Source organism: Lepisosteus oculatus, chromosome 1 (assembly GCF_040954835.1).
Source record: "Lepisosteus oculatus isolate fLepOcu1 chromosome 1, fLepOcu1.hap2, whole genome shotgun sequence".
Lineage (NCBI taxonomy): Eukaryota > Metazoa > Chordata > Actinopteri > Semionotiformes > Lepisosteidae > Lepisosteus > Lepisosteus oculatus.
In genome coordinates this window covers 76,679,571-76,696,892 of record NC_090696.1, presented here as the reverse complement: position 1 = coordinate 76,696,892, position 17,322 = coordinate 76,679,571, and the positions used below count along the sequence as shown (strand labels likewise).

Sequence of the window (17,322 nt, the reverse complement as noted above, 5' to 3'; positions counted from 1 at the left end):
GTTTGGCTAATTGATCCAGCTGTTCCTTGAAAGACGCCAGGGTATTCACTTTGACAACACGGTTGGGTAGCTTCTTCCATACTCCCACGGCCTCTTGCATAATGATGTACCTCCCTGTTGTTTCTTTTGCTTCTGTCCTCTGATTTGTCAGTGCTGGATCTGAAGAAGTCAACAGGCTTGAGTTTATCAGTTCCTTCAGTTCCTACAGTACCTGAGTCGTGTCCTCTCATAGTTTTTTCTGTTCAAGACTAAAAAGATTTTGTTTTTTTATCCTACTTGTGTCAGTTGTTCAGTTGTTCATAGTTCTGTTTTTTTATTTGCTGTCCAAACTGAGACACGGCCCATACTTAAAACTCTGGTTCAAAATGAAAGACATAAAAATGATGATTGAAAGTGGAATGCATGGTTTCTTTTTCCACATCTGAGTTGAAATTTAAGTTATGGAAATTGTCAGAGGCAGGTAAACAAATGTTTAAAGAAGTAGTTTGCTGCTTTTGATCAATTAAATACTGTTTTTAAAACCAGTGTCCCTTCTTGCTGTTTACATTTTGCAGAAACCAGTCTTTGGCAGACAACATCACCAGTGACTATGGTGTGGGTGGCTTCATGCCCTATGGACTTGGAGGGACATTGGCAGGAGCAGCTACTTGTTTTTATGCCTTTGTTGGTTTTGACTGCATTGCAACAACAGGTCAGACATGTTTTTGCTGACAAAGCTTTACATCTGGGATTGTTAATCCTGGTCCTGGAGAGGCCAGTCAACTCAGTTAGTCTTAATGGTCCCCCTTAATCAGGGATCTCTTTAACCCTGGTCCTGGAGATCCCCAACTCATTTAGTCTTATAGGCATCCTGTCCCTAATAGAGTTATTTATCAATTCAGCACATTTGTTAAATTCAGCGACCTCCTGTTTTTGAAGGCTGAAGGTCCCAAATGATGTGTAATTGCTATTTCCTTAGTCAGCCAAACATTTGTTTTTTTTATCACTCTATATACAAATGTTTTTGGTTTTGCTTTTTGTCTTAATATCATAGAATAGTTCATGCTGCAAAACATGACTTTTAATGACTAGTCATACAAAAAATTGTACAGGCTTTCATTTCAGTGCAACAGGTTTTGAAGTCATTTAAAAAAATCGGTTATGGAGGTGTGTCCTCCTTTTTAATGGACATTTAAATTGGAGAAAAAGGTCAGTTGTTTTGCCACCTGGGATCTGGGGGTCCTAAATGTGTCTGTCAGCGTCTTATCTCTGCTAGTGGCTGAAATACACACATAGTCCACTTCCAAAGAGCCGCAACTGCCCAACCCCATTCTGAATGAGTACAGAGCTGGGTTATGAATTTGCGTCAGGACGAGTGTATATTCTGCATTCGACCTGAATCGGGACACCCCAGAGAGAGGGAGAAAAAGTGTTTCATCCTGGCGGAAGTGCAGTACCACTATGCAGAAGAGCGTTTCAAGCCAAAGAACAGGAGGCACTTCTTTACGCAAAGGGTTGTGGGAGTCCGGAACAAGCCCCCCAGCCGTGCCGGTTCAGCCGATACCCTCGGATGCTCCGATCAATTAGCCTCTAACCACGGGACGGGCCCGACAGGCCCCAAGGGGCTCCATTCCTTTGTGACTTTCTAAGTTTCAGCTCCTCTCCTGTTCTGACGCATGCTTGTGCTCCTCTCAGGTGAAGAGGTGAAGAACCCTCAGAAGGCCATACCTATTGGCATCGTCGTCTCTCTGCTGGTGTGCTTCCTGGCCTACTTCGGCGTCTCGGCAGCTCTCACCCTTATGATGCCGTATTACCTCCTGGATGAGAAGAGCCCCCTGCCCGTAGCCTTCCAATACGTAGGCTGGGGTCCGGCTAAGTATGTTGTGGCCGTGGGGTCGCTTTGTGCCCTGTCGACGAGGTGAGCAAATGACCTTCATATCTGAGGTGCTGTCTGCACACAGATTCCCCGTGTGGCTCCTCAGTGCACGTTTTTAAGATATGAAAAAAAGAACCGCGTTTATCGGCACACGTCAGAATGAAAATGAACTGCGCGGTTGAACCCAGTCAGAGTCTGCTTAGCGCTGCTGTTACAGGCCCTTTATTTTGATTAAACCTCGAGCTTGACAGGTTGATATATATCACGAAAATACTTTCATTATTTGCCTATTGCTATTGGGAACTTTCTCATGTCCACAGTGATGATGCATGTTACTTTTCACAGGGCCCTTTCTCATGAAGTCTGCTAGTCTCAGAATCTGATTTTTTTGCTGGAAGTTTTCTTAACTTCGATTGCATTTGTTCTGCACTTATCCCTGCACTACACTGCAGCACAACCACTACAAAGAGGGAAACAGACTGTGCAGAGTACAATCTTGTTTGGACAAGGACGTGATAATGTGTAAATAGGACCCACTTCAGTTATATTCAGAAAAAAATGTTTGGCATGGTTATTATTACCTAAATATCCCTTCCAGATGTTGAAGTACTGTAGTATAGTGAAGTATTGAAGAGGATAGATAGGGTAAAATTAAAAATATTTTGACAATTTTATATATACTGTAGATATAGATACTAGTTTCCTACCACAACTACATAAGTGGTTCAGCCAGTTAGATGTTCTTCAGGAGTTTGCTGGGGTTTTTTATATACTCTTTGTTTTATGAAATTTAGTATTTTGTGTATGATAATAATCTGAAGAAAGAATATTGATATGAACATTTACAATATTGTTTTTAGATTTCCTTTATGCTTCTTAAACCCAGAAAATCAGTTCCATACACAACCAGTATTTTGAGTATGATGGTAATCTAAAAACATCAAAATATAAAAATTGACCATCGGTTCCTTTCTTCTTTAAACCCAACCAAATGTGGGGAAAAAATGTGAGGAATATTAATAACTGCTGTATTTGGCAATGTGAAGTTTGGTTCAAGTTCGCGTGTTTCTAATTTGAGCTGTGTTATTTTAGCCTCGGTTAAGGGTATAATTATTTATACGTGGGCCTGTGAAAGCTGTAACACTGGTGATAATGAAATGTCTGTCATGGATTGATTCCAAAGGCTGAGCTCTATGCATGTTGTCTTAAAACTTGCCAGTGTAATTTTCTTTCTCATGGTGTGGGATGCCTTTTATTGTAATTGTGGGATGCTTGGTTTCTTTGACAAGACGGTGATGGTGTGTTTTTGATGTGATATGACCGAGAGGTGTGTTGAGATTTCACACCTTGTCTTACTTTCTTTTTTGGGGCACATGTAGCCTTCAGAAGGCTTTTATTATATAGGCCAGCACTTTAAGTAGAACCCACAGTGCATCCATTTGAGCTATGATTTTATTCATACGAAACACCAGGCTTCCGTGTGCAAAGGCTTTAACTGTCATTCATTTAAATTCGGATGAACGAGACACTGAAAGTTAACACTGCAGCTTGGCCTGTTAGTCAGCTCAGCAGCAGTGTGGCGTGGTGTTTGGGGCTGTGTCCTCTGGAATGGAAATGTATGAAAATTCAGTTAAAGCACAAGATTGTGATGTGATTGTGATCTGTCTGAGCATGACCTGTGGTTACCCAACGGCAACATGATGGTTGTACTGTAGCGTATGAATCTTTAGGTCATTGAAAAGCATTTAACAGCAGGCTTTAGCAGGACCAACCACAGTACAACTAATGCCTCATTTCTAAAGCTCACAAAAATCAGTGTGAGGGGAGGCTGTTTATGAAGAACACTGTTTAAAAAAGGGAATTTAATTTGTTAAAAATTTAAGCTCGCTCCAAGGAATGTAGCCCAAAAAAGAAAGTAAATGGATTTAATTTAATTTTCCCATCCACCAGCTTTTTTGGATATGGACTTTTGGCCTGCTTCTAACATCAGCATCATGTGCATGTCTCTGCTCTTCACCCAGCCTGCTTGGCTCCATTTTCCCAATGCCTCGTGTAATCTATGCTATGGCCAAGGACGGGGTGCTTTTCACAGCGTTAGCCCGAATCAATCCTAAGACGAAGACCCCAGTTATTGCCACCATGACTTCTGGTGTAGTCGCAGGTGAGGACTCTCGCAAAGAGGTGCTTTGAAGAAAGACGCTGTGCAGATTACGGCTCGGTGGAGGGAACCGTGAACTAAAATAAATGGCCTGGTGCTGAAACAAACTGGCACGCTTATCGCAAGACCGGTATTGTAATCGAGCATATCATTTATTTTTTAAATTGCTCGTCATTAGTCTGTTAATTTCAGTTTCCTGGGCGCTCATGTCTTTAGACACACCTGATTTCCATTCTAATGGTGTTCCCAGTTACTTCATTGAACTCATTGACTGAATGAATGACCTTTTTCATTGCTTTCTGCGCCAAAGCAGCTGAAGGGCTTTTTTTGGGGGGCGTGTCGAGCATCCCGAGCGAGCAGGCCGAGGACTGGGAAGGCCCCGCCACGCCACTCCCCACGGCGCCGCCATTTCCCCGTAGCTTCACGTTTTCCGATCTGCACAGCGGGAGGGGCGTGTTTTGGCGGATGCGTGTGATTGAGATGTGGATTTCTCTGTTCTAGCCTGCTGGGGTCCATGTTCCCCCTGCCCCGTATTCTGTTCGCCATGGCTCGCGATGGCTTACTGTTCAAATTACTTGCCAAAGTGAGTAAGCGTCAGACCCCTGTTGCAGCCACCATGGCAGCAGGTGTCACTGCTGGTAAGAACCCCCTCAGCCCCCTACACTCTGTGTGTTTGCTTCTGCTTTGGAGGTGTCCGTGTGCTTGCCCGGACCTCACTGGGGACCCCCCCCTCCGTACACGCTGCATGCCGTTGTGGGAAGAGGTGAATTTACTTTTTCCGAAAATCTTCAGGGGGGGGGGGGTAGGGCATTTTTGTTTTCTGGCAAAGGAAGGTCACTGGCGATCGGCATTTCACCGTCGAGCAGATTGGAATGTGGAAAAAAACCAAGACGAAACGTGGTGTCCCCTTTTTGGCTGGGGCCCTCTTCTGATGGATGTAGCGGCTGCGATTCCGATCATGAAAAAGAGCCGTGTCACGGAAAAATTGTTCCCTGCGGCTGCCGAAATGCCTGTCTCTGGTGTTACCTGTTCGGGCAGCGGTGAATGCTGTTATTATTGATCTCCAACATTTCTCATTATTATTTCCAATTGCTTTTTCAAAACCTTGCCTACTGTGTCAGCCTCAGCGCAACAGTGCTACCCTCACGTCCCGAATAACGTTTCTGAGTTCCTGAGCGGGACTTTAAGATTTCGATGGCAGGGGTTTGCGGAGCGGATCTGACCACTGGCAGCTGCTGCGTGTTCGTCAGTGAGGGGACAGTCCTCTTCTGCGCTGTTCCCTCGCAACGGTGATTTTTCACAGCTTGTGAAATGTTGGATTTCAGTGGGCTCACGTCTCATCTGACTTTACTTATTGTCTGATTACGTACTTTGTGTTAATGGCTAATTACTTGTGATAAGTGACAGGTTTATTAACTGTCTTGTTATGTTGGGGATTAAGCTTTATGCCTTCAGAAGATTGGGATTATAAAGCACATGACTCATTTTTTCCATTAATCACTTTTAAATGCTCAATTTGAATTGAGCATTTAATCTACAAATTAAGAAAATACTCAAGTTTTAAAGGGGGAAATGTAGTTCATGAGCTAGTACAGTCAAATTTCAAGTAATTTAAATCTTTAAGAGGATTTATAGTTAAGAAGAAGACAAAATATCTATCAACAGCTGATTTGGTGGATAAATGTCACTAACATTTTCATTTGAACTATTTTAATTTTTTACAGTTGTACATGTTTTTAACTCAAAATACAATTGAGTGAAAATACCAGATGAAGAATATTTGACATTTTGTGGAGTTTCAGGTTGATTCTGTATTATTATTAATGAGACTGTGGGTGATGGGATTGTTAAAGATTCTGCTAATTGCTTAAAGTGTTTTTTCCCCTTCCTGTCGATCTGCTTAGAGGGAGTATGATCTCTCTATTTCTCGGTGTGTAAAAATGCCTGTTATTAAAACGCATTTCAGTGAAGCGTCGGGGCCGAACCTGACGCCGTGGTGGAGAAAGAGAGTCACTGACCTATCAGTCTGTGTGCTTGTGTGTCTGGCAGCGGTCATGGCCTTCCTGTTCGACCTCAAGGCCTTGGTTGACATGATGTCAATCGGCACTCTCCTGGCGTATTCCTTAGTGGCAGCCTGTGTCCTCATTCTCAGGTGAGCTGGGTTTCTCTGGTCCTGGCCAAAACCAGTCGAGAGTCCGGAACTGAACATCTAGGCGAACAGAACTCATGTCCAGAGGACAGACATGACTTGGAATGCATATAGAAGAAAACATTATTGAATTAGAGTTATGATTAAATCCTTTTGAATAAATGTGATGTGCGCGCCAGCTGAAATCTTGTGACGAGAGCAAAACATGTTGTTCATTTCACCCCGTTTCGCACTGGCAGAAGTTTCCAACACAACATTAACCCCTTCACAGAAAAACCCACTGGCTTGCAATCGACTGGTAAAATCAACTGGGTGTACGACTACAGCCAGTGTAGACCCTGATTTACTGTGGGTGCTCTGCCCTCACATCATCTCACAAAAAAGATGAGCAGTGCACTTGAGCTCAGTCTGCAAATTCGTTCCAAGTGGCTTTCAACCAGTGAGACATTCAGTGTCTTGTGCTGGCTTCCTGACAGTAAATCCTGTATAAACTACTGCAACATTTTCTACATTGATTCAACAGTGTCACCTGGCGGTTGCCTTCTATAACTGCAGCATGTTTCCAAGGATGCATTTGTCAGAAAGTTAAAAACGTGTATTGAGGCACCCTTAGGACATAATACACACTACATACTAAAATTATCTTAGTATGTAGCATAGGAAGCAAGAACAGTGCATATAGCAGCAGCCATATCACCCTGCAACTCACAACTGGCAACCCACTGAAGCTAAGCAGGTGTGAGCCAGGTCAGTACCTGGATGGGAGACCTCCTGGGAAAAACTAAGGTTGCTGCTGGAAGAGGTGCTAGTGGGGCCAGCAGAGGGCGCTCACCCTGCGGTCCTTGTGGGTCCTAATGCCCTTGTATAGTGACGGGGACACTATACTGTAAACAGGTGCCGTCCTCTGGATGAGACGTAAAACCGAGGTCCTGACTCTCTGTGGTCATTAAAAATCCCAGGAAACTCGAAAAGAGTAGGGGTGTAACCCTGGTGTCCTGGCCAAATTTCCAATTGGCCCTTACCAATCATGGCCTACTAATAATCCCCCTCTATGAATTGGCTACATTACTCTGCTCTCCTCCCCACTGAGAGCTGTTGTGTGGGGAGCGTTCTGGTGGACTATGGCTGCCGTCGCATCATCCAGGTGGGGCTGCACACTGGTGGTGGTGGAGGGGAGTCCCCATTACCTGTAAAGCGCTTTGAGTGGAGTGTCCAGAAAAGCACTATATAAGTGTAAGCAATTATTAATTATTATTATATAGCTACATCATAAAGTCTGTTTCTATACTGGTGGAGTTTGAAGTATGTCCACCACACAGCTTCATGGTAGGCAGATGAGACACTGCTTTCAAGGGTAACGGGTATCGTTACATTTTACACTACGTTTCAAATGTGGGATATAGATATGCTTTATCAAAGCGGCCAGTGAGAACATCCTTAGGATTATCCATATTATTAACAACTGTTTATGTTTTGTGGAAATGTGTTTAGAAATTTCTACATCCCCATGGGTTGGCTGTGTGTTAACCGTGATTTAATTTGCTTAAAATAGGACTTAAAAACGGTAATTGCATAGCGGAAGAGAATAAAGTGCAGTGACAGTCCTTTTATAGCCACGGGTGGGATCAGTTATTATATGATATCCTCAGAAACAGAATTACAGGCATGTAGTGAAGAGATGTTTCCATCGCCCGCCACATGAAAGAGAAGCGAAGCGACAGCACTTCTGTCACGACTCCTGCAGCGCCCCTCCCTCATGTCTCCAGCCCTCTACGAAGCGACACTCCCTCCAGCTGGGACAGGGCAGTGTCAGCGAGGGCGTTAGGTGCGCCGGGCTGGGCCCTATGGCGGCGCTGAGACTGAGGGGTTATTGCTACCGATTGGCGTCCACATCCCAAAGGCAAAGGGCAAAAGTCATAGTTGAGGCAGAAGAACTAGGTCGGGTAGCCGAAAGAGTCAGGTCGAGTGGATCCAAATCCGAGACGAGAAGGCGGAGCCAAAGCCGAAGCAGGAGCAGGGGGAAACAAGGTCGAGAGTTGAAGCAACGCACCAGAGAAAGCCCAGGGTCATTCCCACTCGTGAGAGGGTGTAAATAGGGAAGAATGTGAGGAATGACACTTGATTAATTAGTGGGTGTGTGTGGCGGTGTGAGGTGGTTCTAGGAATGCGGTTCGTGACAGGCAGGCACCTGGAACACACCCTTGAATGTGGACTTGAGTGCAAAGCGCTACCTGGTTGTAATGAGAATATGATACTGAGTTTGAGGAAGCAGTTTATAATAACAAACCTTATTTATATAGCGCTTTGAAAAGGGGAAGAGGATTTGGGCTTATTAATGCTCAACCCCACAGCATCACGACTGTTGTGCCGTCTTGAATGCGACTGCAGGGCAAGATCGCGGTTCTTCTCCGCAGGTACCAGCCCGACGCGGTGTACGAGAAGCCGAGGTTCAACCCGGAGAAAGAGGGTCTGACCACGGCGCAGGGGGACTCCGAGATCACCGAGTCCGGATCGCGTCTCGACATGCTGAAGGACGAGGGCTTCACGCTGCAGACGGTCCTGAACCCGTCTCACGTGCCCACCGCTCAGTCATCCACTGTGGTCGACATCGCCGTCAGTGTTATCGGTCAGTTCTGCTTTTCCTGCGAGTGCAGCAGGTCCACACCGCAGAAACACTCTCAAACCTTCCCTTGGTCCCGGCAACCTCTCAGATGAGCTGCTTCTTTTCTTCCACTTGCCATGATCATATTTATTTATCATTTACTTATATATATATATTTATATAGGATTACCTTTCCAAAACCTACCCACGCTCCACCCATGTCTCCTGGGTGCCCTTTCTAAACAAAGTCAGAAATTCACGTAACAGCAGGAGCGTAGAGCAGATAAATCGGTGGAATCTGTAATAGTGTGAGTATGAAAAACACAGATCTGTTGTGAGAAAGAAAATGTGTTATTTTTCTGGTTATTCGAGAACAAGAGCACTGATTTTCCCAGATGCGAACTTGCAGTAAGCCATAAGTGTATGTAAAACATACTGATTTGTGCCCTGGGAGTGCGAGATTGCACAGTATTTTACATGTAAGGAAGTGAGAGAGATCTCCCTGATTTACAGGACAGTATTAGAATGATCCTGAATGATATACTGTATAAAATGATCAGTTGTTCCTGGTTGTTGATCAGTTCCCGGTGATCTTTGTCCCCATTACTTGTGCAGCTGTTGTGGTCTGTGTGCTCAGCACACTCACCACATATAAAGGGCAGGCTGTTCTGGCCATGGAGTCCTGGATCCTGGGCCTGCTGGCTGTGTCCCTGATGGTGCTGATCGTCTGCGTCCTCGTCATTTGGAGGCAGCCTCAGACTCAGAAGAAGGTCTCTTTCATGGTGGGTGTGTGAAGCGCTTTGGGACTCTCAGTGCAATGAGTGGCCGTTTGTCACATGTTGAACCAGACGGGCCGCCTCAGGCCTACCTCTCCAAGGACAGCCAAGACATTTCTGCCAGAATAATTTATTTAACAGATTTCTGCACGATAGACTGCACAGACACCTAGTCTAAACCAACCCAACACCATGGGTCCCTGTTCTTAACACACTTTCTAAATTAAACCCATAAGAGAATGTGGCTCTCAGCCCTTCACCACTTAACTAATTGATTCACAAATCTGCAGAAACAACAGAGAGCTTGCTAATGTCAGGTCAGCTGACGGTGCTATCCTCCATATTGCTGACTTGCCACATAAGCGTTTACAGATCCCTAAATCTTACTTTGTGGGTTTTTTGAATGGATAGTTAAAGAAAATGACTCGGTAATTCAGAGCATGGTGATTGTCTGTTTGGCCCTGTGGTCTATCGTTAAGTGTTTCCTGTGTGCTTCCTGAAAAGGAGAAAATGAAATGCACTTCAAGAAAGGCATGATATGATCATAAACAGTATGTGTAGCTGATTCCCTGAGCTGGGGGATCTCTCCTTGATCACACACCAGGGTCTGACTGCAGTATTGCGGTATTGCCTTAACATGGTGAATGTGATCCAGTGTGTGCCGCTCTTCTGTAACATTAAAGGGCAACTGCAGCGCTATGTTTATATTTCGCAGTTCGAAAAAGAATCAGCATCGATGAGTGCATTTCGAAACACAATAAAAGCAAAACGTTCACAGTAACTTGTAAAACATCCAATTAACGTCACAAAGTAGATCAGATTTCCAGGTCTGCGCAGCGCCATGTTCTGTGATTCAGAACGAGGCAGCGAGACGTCTGGTGAGGACTGTAGAGGCTTTCATTCAGTAGAAATATTGCTCTCGACTTCAAGACAGTTTTGCCGATAAATTGAACTTGTTCATACTGGCTGCAGATCATGTTGGGAACTTTCTGAGGTGAAGTATCTACTGAACAACATGAGTCATCACAGTGACTACCGAGCGGGAAGGGCCGCGATTCATGGGAACTCGCTCTCCCGCCTGTGGCAGTTTGCGACAACATGGCAACATGGGGTAGTTTCACAAAGTGCACGATTTTGTGTTTAATTCGAAATCGATCAAACGTTTCTACACGAAATTGATCAAACGTTCCCAGGGCGTTTCTCGAAAAGAGTAGGGGTGTAACCCCGGCGTCCTGGCCAAATTTCCCATTGGCCCTAACCAATCATGGCCTCCTAATAATCCCCATCTATGAATTGGCTTCATTACTCTGCTCTCCTCCCCACTGAGAGCTGGTGTGTGGGGAGCGTTCTGGCGCACTATGGCTGCCGTCGCATCATCCAGGTGGGGCTGCACATTGGTGGTGGTGGAGGGGAGACCCCATTACCTGTAAAGCGCTTTGAGTGGAGTGTCCAGAAAAGCGCTATATAAGTGTAAGCAATTATTAATTAATTATTATTATTATTATTACACCATCAATGAATTTATTTTGATACCAAGATTACACAAGCAGTGATTTGAAATCTTGATATCAGCTAGTTATTTGAGACCGATTGTTAGGATCTGTTACAAATGACTCTTACCCCATCCGCAGTAGTTTTAGATCACTAAATCCAAATTGTCCATCTTATACTAGTCCTTTTTCAACAATTATTGTTATTGTGTTTTTTCAGAGTTTTATGTTTTGTGTTTTTTCCAGAGGTTATCAATGCAATAAATTACGGTTATGTTCCTGCTGTATATCACGGTGCAATATGTGTTTCCCAGGTGCCTCTGCTGCCATTTCTGCCTGTTGTCAGTATATTTGTCAACGTTTACCTCATGGTCCAGCTGAGTGGGGATACCTGGATTCGCTTTTCCATCTGGATGTGTGTTGGTAGGTTCTCTTTGATCTATCTGTAGCACATCGCCCTTGCAGCCGACCTCTTCTCGGATCACAATACAGCTCAATTCCCAGCTCTCCGGCTGCTCCAGTTACAGCCTCGAGTGCAGAAGACGGTCTGCGACGAGGAGGCCTGCCAAAGTGTTGAAAGCAGCAAGTGTTTCGCTCTGTGCTGCAGAGGAACTGCAGGGCTGCTGCCACATTTCTGAAGAGATTTACTCAGCAAAATTAGGAATAGAGCATGATACAGCCGTCAAAATAAACAAGCATGTGCCTGCGTTTAAACACGACGTATCAACTGAGTCACGGCTGGAGTGGTTTTCAGTTGCATGGTCTTGAAGAGAAATATCTGGAAAACTAGTTAAAGCTAAAAAAGTGCCCACAAAAGTTTTAATCAAGCATACCAATGCGTTTATCATTCACATATGTTTTATGTACAGTATGTCCTTTTTTCCTGTGTATGAGAAAACTTAGTTCTTATGTGACTATAACCTTTGTGTTGCCTAATTTTTCCTTTAAGGCAGTTAAAAGGCTGCAAAAAATAGTTCAGTTATCATGCATGTACTGCAACTTTCTGACAAGTGAAAATGGAATGGAATGATCCTATTCCAATATTCCCAGGCTTCGTGATCTACTTCGGCTATGGAGTGAGACACAGCGTGGAGCGCAAGCGTTCTGAAGAAGACGAGGACTCGGTTCCTTGCGAAACGCCGGAGGAGAAGAAGGCGGAGAAGGCAGATGATGAGGACCTTGTGGACGAAAGTGACCAGTTCATCCTGCGAGAAAAGACGAGCGCATGCTAAGTGTGGAGAGCCTGTTACTGACTGGCACGAATGTACCTCCTGTCTCTGCCAGGGCCTGAATTCCTCAGGCAGACATTTGTATTAGGAGGACAGTTTTTGTAGTGTTTTTCTAGTTTTTAACTAGAAAGGTCAATCCTTTCAGCTTTCTGCTTTGTAAATACGCCCCGCTGGGCTGTGAATTTGGGCCAAACCTCAAAGCAAAACAAGAGAAGCAAGTTGAGTGACCAAGGTTTTGTCTTAGCTGGGTTGAAATACTAAGGTTCCTGACCCCTATAAAACAAAACAGACACAAGTAAGACAAACTGCAGACTTTCAGAATAACTGCAGAGGGCTGGCTTTTTTCCTTTGTTAATTAACTTGATCAAAGTGGAATCTCGATGAAACGCTGATTCTCATCTGAAGCCACCGTTCTGACGGAGCCACTGAGTTGGTTTTTAATAGATATTTATTGATTTTGAAATGAGCATAAGCACAGTTTTTTTTTTCTCAGAGACCGCTCTGAAATAATGATGATTTAGCACTGGAACAGGTTGTAAAGTAACTTGTACAACAGTGTTGCTCGAGAACAACAATTCAACAGCAATTGGGGTGATGGTTGTCTTCGCATTTCCGTACTAACAGCTCACGCTGCTGAAACCTCTTAAAAGCGGTCCGTTTTGTCTTGACCTTCATGGACTTTAATTTCTTCAAGGTGTGAATGTGAAGTATAGGCATCCCCACTTGCTCTGTCTGTTCGAGCCACGGGTCCGAGCCAGGGTCTGTCTGAGCTGCGGGGGAGAAGGATGGGGTTTCCTGGCGTTCCTGGGCCGGGGGTCTCCCTCAGAGGTCTGTCCCCTGCAGCCACCCTCTTGCGGCCTGTCTGCCCTTCCTCCTCCTCTTGAGTGTGTCGAGCCATTGCTGCACAGTCTGCACGTCACAGAGACGTAAGGAAGCATCTGGCGATTCCAAGCCAAGTTGCCTGCAAACAGTGGAAGACACAAAAAATGCAGGAAAAAAAAGAAATCTCAAATGCATTACTCGAGGGTTTCTGCAGCAAAATATGTTTGGCGATAACCTCGTCATCATGGCTGTCAAATGCTTTTTTGAATTGTTTGAATATCGAATATCAGTTCCCTAATAACTCAGTTAATTCCTAACTGCTTCTTTGTTGAGAAGTCAACCTGGCTGCAGGGTTGGGCACCTCGGTCATAAACCTCTTGTGGTTCCAACCACACAGCAGTTCAACGAAGTCAACTTCGTACAACTGGCGCAGCTAGAACTGCCCTGAGCTAAATCTGTACCACCGGAGTGTCGCACTGTAGTATTCTACTTTCATTTTATTATCGGGTTATAATAACATTTGTCTTGGCTTCAGCCCATTGAATATCTTTACTGTGACTTAATACCAAAAAGACAGACTTCTGACCCAGTTTCATTTCACCGTTACTGAAATGTAACTGGTGGTTTGTTGTCTTGCTGAGGAGATGCAGGATTACATGTAAATGTGGCAGTTATTTTACAGTTTAGACTACATTTTATGTAGGTGTAAAATACAAGTTTGAAAAGGCAATACCATAATAAACCAACCTTAAGTGTTGTTATATAAAAGATAATCTTGCAGAGCAAATAGGCAGACGTTTTTGGCACTCTCTGCAGTGTCAATATGATCATGTCCTCCTTCAGCCCCCCCCCACAGATTCCCACCGATCATTGCCCTCCGTGATTACAGCTCATTTCAGTCTATGGAGGGAACAGACAATGAGAGTTACTTCTCTCTCCCCCGAGAACATTAACAGTTACAGAGAAGACAAGACAGTTTGACTCCTCTCACTCTTCTGGGGGCAGATTGGTCTGAGAATCTCACAACAGATCCCTTTCCTACGGATATCCATGGATAATTTTACGGTGTTTGACCATAGCTGTAAAGAACCTCTAACTATGAGCTGCTCCTTTGTCATAGGAACTTTAGTAACCACAAAGACCGTATGCTGTTTTCTTATATACAGTAGTATCAGGCTGGTTAGTGTGCAACTTGACACTTCTCTCAGCTTTTTGTTGGACAAAGTCTGATACCTTGGTCAGGCTTGGTATCTGTTGACACCCAACCAGTTATTTTTAGATTCTAAAGGCACAGCGTCTTTTGTAATCTTGTATATTTTTTAGACTGAATTTTGAAAATATTACAACTGTTTGCCTTTGTGTCTATGAAAGTCTCTCTTTCCGAGTGTACAGATGTTGTGTAAGTTTGAGTCTCCTGTATCAAATCAAGGTACGGTCAGCATAATTAGAATCATTATTATCGAGTCATGTTTCTCTTGTCTTTGGCAAAAGAAGGACTTAAAATAGCAGAGAGACCAGCGTGTTTGTTGAGTGAGAGGGAATTTGGCCGCAGATTGTTTGGAGTCACTAGAAAACCGTGTGCGCATTACTGCTTTTAAACAAAATTTGAAAGCTTGGGAGTGAGTATTTCATCCTTATCAGTGTTTCAGTGTTGTATAATCTGTACATACCCAAACAGTCAAAAGCTACTGTCACGTGATTAATTGTGCGATTGTGTGTAATCTACCATTGTTTTGAACTGTGTTCCCTTTGCTGGTGCTGTTTTGATGTAGCTGGTTTTGCTTTTATAGTGCAAATCCATCTGATTTTTTCCTGTCGCACACTGCTGATGGATTCAGTTGGAAAATAATACTGGTTGCTATCTGGGAAGGTGGTATAAAGTGGTTAAATATGGTTGTATGGTTAAGGCAGCTAGTTTTACAAATATTTCACAGTGTGAAAGTTTCTGTCATTTTTGGAAAAGGAATAATTGTTTAATAAACAGTTATTAAAGGCAAAATATGGGTATAGCAAAAAAGCGCTTTTGACTTTTAAATTGGCATGGACTAGAAAAGGGCATATTTTATTTTACAGTAATTTTTTCTTGTTTTTCCAACACAAGGGCGTGCTAACATCAAGTCAGAGTGTCTGTTTGTTTTGTTTATTCATAACAGCTTGACGGGACAGCAGTTCACTTGGGGACTGTGTTCGCCTCTTTTCCTTTGTGAAAAACACACCGCCTTCAATCTGTTTTTGATCCTGATGAGCACAAACTATTTTTAAATTAAACTTGTAGCATCTGAAGCTAAAATTACTGTGAAGATGTAGTTGTGCGAAGTTTTAAGAAAAGATAACCTTAACCCCTAGATTGAATGCAATGACAAAACCACATTTTACGAATTTATAGCTAACAACAAATTACAGATAATAAAGTAGCATTTGTTATAGAATATGTGAAAAAAAATTATTATAACATTTATTCATTATTAAAACTGAATTTGTAAAGAATGCATGAAAAGAATTACAAATTTTATTATAGGATATTCAGTCATGTTTATTAATAACACTAACAAAATATTCAGATCAGTCATTTTTTGTTAATATAAATATGCAGACAAACAGCATTTATTAATCTTTCATATTATTTTCAATCAGTCCTTGGAAACTTATTTTTATGGGTTTGTGACCTGCATTCTTTTGTCAGAGCGTCTCTAGAAACATGCTTGGAGTCTCAAATTCTGAGACTGAGATAAGACCTTTGCCGTTGATGTTCAAATCCTCTGTCTGCCTTTTCCAGAACTGCAGTATTTACATGCCTTCTGTTCGGTTACTGCTTCCCCGTGTTTCCTCATCATTGCTTCACATCTTTCATCCGGAATAAAACCTGCGGACGGATTAAAAATTAATCTGGCATTAACACAAAATGTTTAAATCTAAAATCTAAGGCTCCCCACAAAGGAAGTGTAACCTTTCAATCAGAGCCGTGTAGGAAACCTTGCAGGGCCCCTGAGAGAATATCTCTGTCACTGTTCCTCCTGGATACACAGCTGTGAGTGCAGGCAGACACACGGCGGTGCAGAATGTTCTTCGGGGCCACCTGGACCCCTGACTTCGTTCTGCTGTGATACAGTGTAAGAACCCTTTTGGCCCCTTCAGAATGTGTAGAAATACTGTCCGTTTCTGTACGTGTGTAACTAGCTCCATTTCTCTTAGATATCGAGTCATTCAAATGCTGCTGTCTTAAATGATTAGACTGTGTTTCAAAGTCGGGAAAGGTGATTGGGGGTCGTGCGATTTGCGACTGGGTTTTTGCTAACTTCAGTTTGAAGTAAATAAGTTGAATGTATTTTTCCACCCATTTTTTTTTTTTTGCAGTGGCCCAATGTACATTTTTTGTATTGCTGCTAACAGAATTAACATATGCTGTGGTCCTTTATATACTTTTACATGTTATCAGCTGAAGGTCCAGTGAAATTAAAAACCAATGAGAAATAACAGTATTATTTGAATCTTTATTTTTGTGACTGAGGACACATTAATAATTGATCAGTTGGCTTCATGTGAGAAATAATAGCATTAATTCTGAAGTCATCTGTTTTACGCTCTGGAGCTAGATTGCTGACTGGAGCCGTTTCTGTGTGGAGTTTGCATGTTGCATGTAAATGTTTCCTTCCTCCCCTCAAAGTTTCGCTGGCTTCAGTTTTTCATGACCTTCCCCCAGAACAAGCAACTTCATGATAATGGATGGAAATCAGTTTTAACTGAGACACAGACGTCTAAAGAGAATTGTTTCAAATGTCATAAATTTAAATGGTCAAACTAAAAAATACTAAAAAAAGAAACACTGAAATATTATTTGTAAGAAATCAAATGATTTTTGAATATGAATTGTGAGTGATACTTGTTTTTAGCCTAAAGTTATAAATAATTATTGTAAGTTTTATTGGAAAACATTTAATTATTTTGAACTGAGTAGGCTGGCCTACCCCGTGTGGATAACATAATAAATATAAAAATAATTAATAATAATAATTCCTTACAATTATATAGGGCTTTTCTGGACACTCCACTCAAAGCTCTTTACAGGTAATGGGGATCCCCTCCACCACCATTAGTGTGCAGCCCCACCTGGATGATGTGCCAGTACACTCCCCACACACCAGCTCTCAGTGGGGAAGAGAGCAGAGTGATGAAGCCAATTCATAGGTGGGGATTATTAGGAAGCCATGATTGGTAAAGGCCAGGAGAAAATTTGGCCATGA

At 43.0% G+C, this 17,322-nt stretch overlaps 1 protein-coding gene across 4 annotated transcripts in view; it reads left to right on the top strand.

Annotated features, from left to right (window-relative positions):
* Positions 1-16,555, top strand: part of slc7a2 (solute carrier family 7 member 2) — a 40,386-nt gene extending 23,831 nt beyond the window's left edge. For 3 of the 4 annotated variants that reach the window (XM_015345915.2, XM_015345917.2, XM_015345916.2), the window contains exons 5-12: positions 555-691; positions 1,675-1,897; positions 3,877-4,016; positions 6,063-6,165; positions 8,577-8,788; positions 9,380-9,546; positions 11,345-11,453; positions 12,081-16,555. In XM_015345915.2, the coding sequence (XP_015201401.2) occupies positions 555-691; positions 1,675-1,897; positions 3,877-4,016; positions 6,063-6,165; positions 8,577-8,788; positions 9,380-9,546; positions 11,345-11,453; positions 12,081-12,262 (1,273 nt within the window). In that variant the 3' untranslated portion in view covers positions 12,263-16,555. Of the gene's footprint in view, positions 1-554; positions 692-1,674; positions 1,898-3,876; positions 4,017-4,514; positions 4,652-6,062; positions 6,166-8,576; positions 8,789-9,379; positions 9,547-11,344; positions 11,454-12,080 lie in introns of all 4 variants that reach the window. The other variant, XM_006630113.3, reaches the window with a different exon arrangement.
* The last annotated feature ends 767 nt before the right edge of the window (positions 16,556-17,322 follow it).